Source organism: Priapulus caudatus, unplaced genomic scaffold, assembly GCF_000485595.1.
Source record: "Priapulus caudatus unplaced genomic scaffold, Priapulus_caudatus-5.0.1 Scaffold92, whole genome shotgun sequence".
Classification (NCBI taxonomy): domain Eukaryota; kingdom Metazoa; phylum Priapulida; class Priapulimorpha; order Priapulimorphida; family Priapulidae; genus Priapulus; species Priapulus caudatus.
The window spans coordinates 355,639-362,958 of NW_014577153.1; the positions used below are offsets into that span (position 1 = coordinate 355,639).

General features: G+C 45.6%; 2 protein-coding genes across 4 annotated transcripts in view; one reads left to right on the forward strand and one right to left on the reverse strand.

The window, feature by feature from the left end:
* LOC106804914 overlaps positions 1–1,142 on the reverse strand; it is a 14,058-nt gene extending 12,916 nt beyond the window's left edge. For both annotated transcript variants that reach the window (XM_014806318.1, XM_014806317.1), the window contains exon 1: positions 1,055–1,142. In XM_014806318.1, the coding sequence (XP_014661804.1) occupies positions 1,055–1,098 (44 nt within the window). In that variant the 5' untranslated portion in view covers positions 1,099–1,142. The remainder of the gene's footprint in view (positions 1–1,054) is intronic.
* LOC106804916 overlaps positions 721–7,320 on the forward strand; it is an 11,378-nt gene continuing 4,778 nt past the window's right edge. The window contains exon 1 of one of the 2 annotated variants that reach the window (XM_014806320.1): positions 721–1,228. In XM_014806320.1, coding sequence (XP_014661806.1) covers positions 1,043–1,228 — 186 coding nt within the window. In that variant the 5' untranslated portion in view covers positions 721–1,042. Of the gene's footprint in view, positions 1,229–5,933; positions 6,018–7,320 lie in introns of those variants that run through there. The other variant, XR_001393377.1, reaches the window with a different exon arrangement.

Below are 7,320 nucleotides of genomic sequence, written 5' to 3' on the forward strand. Positions count from 1 at the left end.
GTGTGTGTGTGTGTGTGTGTGTGTGTGTGTGTGTGTGTGTGTGTGTGTGTGTGTGTGTGGCATGTGCGCACGCGCGTGCGTGTGTGTGCGCGTGTGTGGGTGTGTGTGTGCGTGCGCGTGCGTGTGCGTTGTACTCGTTCCGCAAATCGCCACCGCATCGTGCCTGTCGTAAGCTCGTTGTCTATTCTCTGATTATACGCAAATGGTAATACGTTTCTCTCCGGCGGGCGAGCGGCTGACGTCAGCGCGCCTCGTTGATAAGCGGCCTGCGCGTCGGCCACGCGTTTACGGCGTTAGGCGCGCGCGTGTGCGTGCGGCGGGCCGACCGCCGAGCCTAGACGGGGATCACACGCGAACCGTAATTATCCTCACAAATAACCTGCATCGGAAATAAGAAGATTACGTCGCGTATCTCTCTGCTTGCAGCGATAACGCTCGGCCGCTGCCGCGCCGCTAGAATAGGCGCAGAGAAAGGGGGAGAGGGAAGGAGAGGATGAGGAGGAGGAGGAGGAGGAGGAAGAGGAAGAAGGGGGGTTCACTAGCCGCTCGTACTTGCTCCGTACGTCGCTGACACGACTCGCCTCCTCCTCGGCCCGGTACCTGGCAGCAGCAGCAGCACAAGCAGCAGCAGCAGCAGCAGCAGCGGCGTGCAGGTCGGCGGCCCACACGCCGCCGGCCGAATGGCATGCTTATATAAATGATGCGGCGACGCGTGCTGGACTCACAGCATCACCCCGGGTAGGCATTCGTTCTCTTCTACTTCGCATCCTTCTCCTTCCTCCGCTCCTCGTCGTCAGAACCCCGCGCTCATCGTGCGTCGCTACATTGGACACGACAGATATCTTCTCTGTAGGGCTTCAACCCGCCGCGTCAACCCGCCGGGCATTAGAGAGCCGGAGATAACCGAAGGAGAGAAGCTTCATTGCCTGCGTTTTTAGCGGTGTCGGTGGACACGATAACGTTCACTCCACGAGCAAACTTTTTTCAGCGCGTTTTTTTGCCCGAGTGAAGAAAGAAAGATCGCCAGCACACACGTCACGTCATGCCAACTTACGAACAGGCGGTGTACTGCGTCAGCGTCACGCTCGCCGTCGCCATCTGCGTCGCGTCGGCCTATCCAGCGTCGTACGGCTTGCCATTGGGGAGAGAAGAGGTGGGTCAGCGGGTGCGGCGACCGGCGGATGACTACAATGAGTACACGACCAGCGACAAGGAGTCCATGAACGATGTGAGTGTTGTACTTGGGGTTTTAACGTTGATATCTATTGTAGAGAATGTAGAGCGAGACTTGTTAGATACGATATATAACGATGGTGACTTTATTAGTAACTTGACACATACAAAATAAATACATGCATACTACATACTAGGTTACGTCCATATTAGAACCCGCCTGGCTGTCTCTCGTGCTCTGCCCTGTCTCTGTCTCTCCTCTCGGTATCTTGATATCTCGATTAATTTACGTCCCACAATAAGATATATACATAATATATATATAGAATATATACTATTATATATACTGTGTCACAAGGCACACGTCGGACGGTACAATCCGACCGTTTAACCAGCTGCGATTCTAGCAATAAGCATAACGTCAATTGTCTTTCAACTCAGGGGCGCGTCGGGCTACGAGCCACGGAGTCTTATGTCATTAGAATAATATCAGGTATTTGCCGCCGGAACATATTGATTTGCCGTCAGAAGTAGTCTGTATCGGTGGCAAGTAAATGCCGTTGTAGCACTAATTAGTACCTAAATGCCGTCGGATGTATAATTTAATGACGTGGATATTCCAAATATACACGCAAGTACAAACAGTCACCCTACACCTATCCCTAACCCTAACACTAACACTAACTCTAACTCTAAACCGACTCGGCTATCTTATATACACGTGTCATAGCGTCCACGTCCTTAAAGGACATATATATCGTGGATATTCGTCCGAGCATCGGATACTTATATACACAAAATATACACACAAGTACAAACAGTCACCCTATCCCACGGAATAGTAATAATCACCACGGTTCAGTGTGATTTTACTACTAGTATTTTGTATATATTCTTTATATGTTTTCAATCTTTGTCGATTACTAAGTTACTGTGCAATTTAAATCAGAAACCTGTGTATGCTGCTGAGTCAGTCCCCACTACTGTGCAATTTAAATCAATATTTCTATGACAGATAGTCTTCATTTGTTAGATTAAATAATCTAACAATGTGTCTCACTGCTGCTCTGTGTCTGGACTTTTTGTATTTTATTACATGTAAATATTTTAAATTGACAAAAGCTTTAATATTAATTGTACCATCTTGGTTTTATTCATATTTGATACCATAATAAAGAAATAATTGTATATATGTTAATCAATATCATTATCTTTTAGCCGTATAACTTGTGATTTTTCACAGAAAATCGACGCGTTCGGTTTTCTATATTTGCTGTCAAAGTGTTGCTACTTGCTGTCAGAGAGCACAGCCTTTGACAGCAAGTAGCAGCCTTACTTGCTGTCAGAGGCAAATTGCCAAATTTGATGCCTGAATATCGATGGCGCGCAACTTAATTAGCATGCAGTTAGTTACCATAGAATATGAGTATATATACCACGTACGTAGTCGCCATAGCCTCAAACGTACACTCAGAAGGTTTGGCCGCTGCTGCACGCACGTACGCACGCACGCACGCGCACGCACATGTCAGAGCTTTCAGTACTGCTGAGTTTCAATACTGCCGCTCGAATCGAGATGCGTACGTACGTGCGTGCGTGCGTGCGTGTGTGGGTGCACGTGCGTGTGTGTATGCATGTGCGTGCGTGCATGCGTATGTGTGTGCGCGTGGTGTGTGTGCGCGCGCGTGTGGGGGTGCATGTCCGTGCGTGCATGTGCGTGCGTGAGTGTGTGTGCGTGTGTTTGGCTGTGGCTGAGCACGTTTGTGTCCGCGCGTCCGGGGTGCTCGTGCACGTGCAAGATGCAAATTTCCACGAATATAGTATCTACTATATAATAGTAGAAAGAGCCGAAGTGTCGTTTTCCGTATCTCCTCCGAAACCGTGCCGCGCGAATCGAGCTGGAGCCCATTCTGGGCGTCGCGAATACATTCCGCTACGTTAGAACGCGATTTTTCCATCGTAAAGTGATTTTTGGAGGCAATTTTCTAAAAATGTATGTGCCCGAAGAAACTTCGGCATTCATCGGAAACCCGCACCAACTTTTAAGATTGCCAAATCCGCATGCGCACACACGCACGCACCAAAGCCATTGCGGCGGCGGTGTATAAACAACCAAGCACTGCCGCGCACAGCTGTGAGGCGAAAATTTGCGTGTGTGTGTGTGTGTGTGTGTGTGTGTGTGTGTGTGTGTGTGTGTGTGTCGTGTGCGTTGTGTGCGCGCACGTGTTTGTGTAAATGTGGTATGTAGTTGTCCGCCACGCCGTATGTGTGTGAATACGGTGGTGCGCGCGTGCGCGCGGTGTGTCAAATATTTGACAACGGAGGTGTAACCGTGCCCGCGCTTACCCGCGCTCCCAATACTCCCATAATTACAATCTCTCACATTTTCTAAACGCGTTTCGATTGTCCAAGTTAGAGGCACACACATGCCACACTATGACACCATAACCTTTTGAAATTGTGTTAAAGTATTAATGTGTTTTCTCACGGGTTTTAATGACAATATAGCTATACTAAATGTAGATTAAAGGTATAATAATAATCATTTAATTAGCTGGAGCCTTCACCTAGCATAGCAAGCCACACTAAACGCACGCACGAACGCACGAACGCACGAACGCACGCACGCACACCGGCACGCGCACACACGCACACACCAAAGCCATTGCGGCTGCGGTGTATAAACAGCTACCCACTGCCGCGCACAGCTGTGAGCGAAAATTAGACAAACCCCAACGAGAGACGGCTGCAGTTGTATGTGTGTGTATGTATGTGTGTGTGTGCGTGCGTGCGTGCGTGTATGTGTATGTATGTATGTATGTATGTATGTATGTATGTATGTATTATGTATGTATGTATGATGTGTATGTATGTGTATTATGTAATGTATGTATGTATGTATGTATGTATGTATGTATGTTGTATGTATGTATGTATTTAGTATGTTATGTTGTATGTATGTATGTATGTATGTATTATGTATGTATGTATGTATGTATGTATGTATGTATGTATGTTGTATTATGTATGTATGTATGTATGTATGTATGTATGTATGTATGTATGTATGTATGTATGTATGTATGTATGTATGTATGTATGTATGTATGTATGTATGTATTATGTATGTATGTATGTATGTATGCGTGTGTGTGTGTGTGTGATGTGTGTGTGTGTGTGCGTGTATGTGTGTGCGTGCGTGCGCGCGCGTGTGTGTGGATGTAGTGTGTGCGCGCGTGTGTGCAATATTTGACACACGGGAGGTGTAACCTTGCCCGCCGCCGTCCACTAACTTTCAAGAAAATATATCTTCAAAATTACCAATGCATTTTGCTTCTTTTTTTCTTTTAGAATTTGACATATTATTGATGCTTCTAACCAGAATGATTATTTTCAAATATAAGATCTAAATAAGTTGAAATTGGTGTGTCATTTTAAGGTAAAATTCAGATTTTATATATATTTAGAATACAATTTTTTTAAACAAATATTGGTAATATGACTCGAGTCTAAATATCCGTATTTTCTTTACTGTAATACATCCTCAAATAAAATGAGAGATAAATGGATAAACCGCATCCTCAAATCAAACCGTACTCACCCCGTCTGAAAACGGGTAATAGCTAGTCTATAATAAATAGTAGAAAGAGCCGAAGTGTCGTTTCCGTATCTCCTCCGAAACCGTGCCGCATGTGCTCACGCGAATCGAGCTGGGCCCTTCTCGACGTCCCGAATACATTCCTCTCCGTTAGAACGGCGATTTCCGACTCGTAAAGTGACTTTTCAGGCAATTTTCTAAAAAGTTATGTGCCTGAAGAACTTCGGCATTCATCGAAACCCCCCACCAACTTTTAAGATCGCCAATCCGCATGCGCAGTCCGAATCACAGTACGTGAATCACACGCGATCACCGTCTCGTTGACGAAGACGGCTTGGAGTAAGTCGATTTTCATGCTTTCAACCTTCCTAATTTTCCTAAACCTGACTTACTTGATTCTGGTATTTCTGTAATCCAGCATTTCTCAATAACACATGATCACACAGTGCCGCATGTCATAAAAATTACAAAATATTGTAACACTATACAGGAATAGGAAATAAGTGTCCGTTTTGCAACTATCCTGATTTGAACAATCTGCGTTGATAGGATCAGGGGGTTCATAATGACAGATCTTTCAATCGTTAAGACCTAAAAATGATATAATATCATAATCAATCATAATAATTTATAATTACAGGCCTTCATAATTATCAACCCCTGATAGGATAGGATATATAAAAATATTATATATATTTAGATACAATTTTTTTTAAACAAATATTGTATAATGACTGTTAAACCGCCAATCCTCAATCAGACCCCACTCGAACCGCTGTAGGACGGTAATAGCTAGTATACTATTTCGTGGAAATTGTGTCTTGCACGTGCACGTCACCCGGACGCGGCGAGACCAAACGTGCTCAGCACAGCAAACACACGCACACACACACTAAAAGGGGTTTTCGGCCGATCAATGTTTATTTGGAAAACGCGGTCAGATGCCGGGTCGGTGCGTTTCTGCCATATGCAGCCACGACATACGGGACAGATGGGCGATGCTATAGACGTAACTGAATATTCCGGATATATTCCGGAATATTCCTAGAAGGCAAGAAACTGCTATGTTTGCATGCGGAAACCAGCAGCGACAAAGCAAGAGCATACTGCGGTCCTAAACTGAACCCTTAACTCATGAATTAGTGCTGACATGGAGGTCTTGCTGTGTGCCTGACTTCGTTAGTCATTGCTGGCATCAATGGGACGTTGACTCTTGGAGTCACTCCAATGCGGCCCTATCGATCTAGTAAGTTAACTAGTCTCACACCACCGATTATTTACTATATTATTATATTACATATATAGGATAATGTATCTCTAGGCGTATAGGTATCTAATCTATATTTCAGTTCGTATGTATGTATGTATGTATGTATGTATGTCCCCTATGCGGCCAAACCGCCCAAGCGATCTGGATGCCAATGTTTTAGAGGGCGATTTCCTATAACCGGGGAGTGTTCCTGCCGAAAAAAATAAAAATAAAATAAAAAGTTAAAAATTCATACAAAATTCTATTCATCATAGATGGCGGTGCATACCAATTAGATGTCTTTGATCTTTGATTTCTTATTATTTTTTACTGTTTGGGATGGATGGCAATGGGCATGGCATGGGATGGGATTGCGCATGCGATGAATGGGATGGGATGGGAATAGATGATGGCATGGCATGGCATGGCATGGCATGGCATGGCATTGGCATGTCCATCTGTTTGGATGAGATGGGATGGGATGGGATGGATAGGATATGGAATGGGATGGAATGGGATGGGATGGATGGGATGGATGGATGGATGAATGGATGCATGGATGGATGCATGGATAGATAAATCGATTGTCACCTACACGTGTGTGTTACCTTACACGTGTGTGTACCTACACATGTGTGTGTTACCTCACGGGGGGTTTACCTACACTAGGTAACACACACACGTGTATGTAACACACCCACGTGTAGGCTGGTAACAACACACGGTGTGTAGGTAACACACACGCGTGTAGGTAACACACACGCGTGTAGGTAACACATCACGACGCGTAGCTACGCGTTATAACACACCACACGTGTAGGTAACACACAACACGCTGAGGTAACACACCGGTAAGGTAACACACAGCGCTGTAGGTAACACACCCGCGTGATAGGTAACCCACCCGTGTAGTCACACACACACGTGTAGGTAACACCACACGGTAGGTAACACACACGTGTAAGGTACCACACACCCCGCGTGTAGGTAACACACCCGCGTGTAGGTAACACACACGCGTGTGTAGGTAACACACACACACGTGTGTAGGTAACACACACGCGTGTAGATAACACACCCCGTGTAAACAGCACCCGTGAGGTACACACACGCGTGTAGGTAACACACACGCGTGTAGGTAACACACACACGTGTAGGTAACACACACGCGTGTAGGTAACACACCCGCGTGTAGGTACCACACACACACGCGTGTAGATAACACACCCCCGTGTAGGTAACACACACACGTGTAGGTAACACACACACACGTGTAGGTAACACACACGCGTGGCCAGAG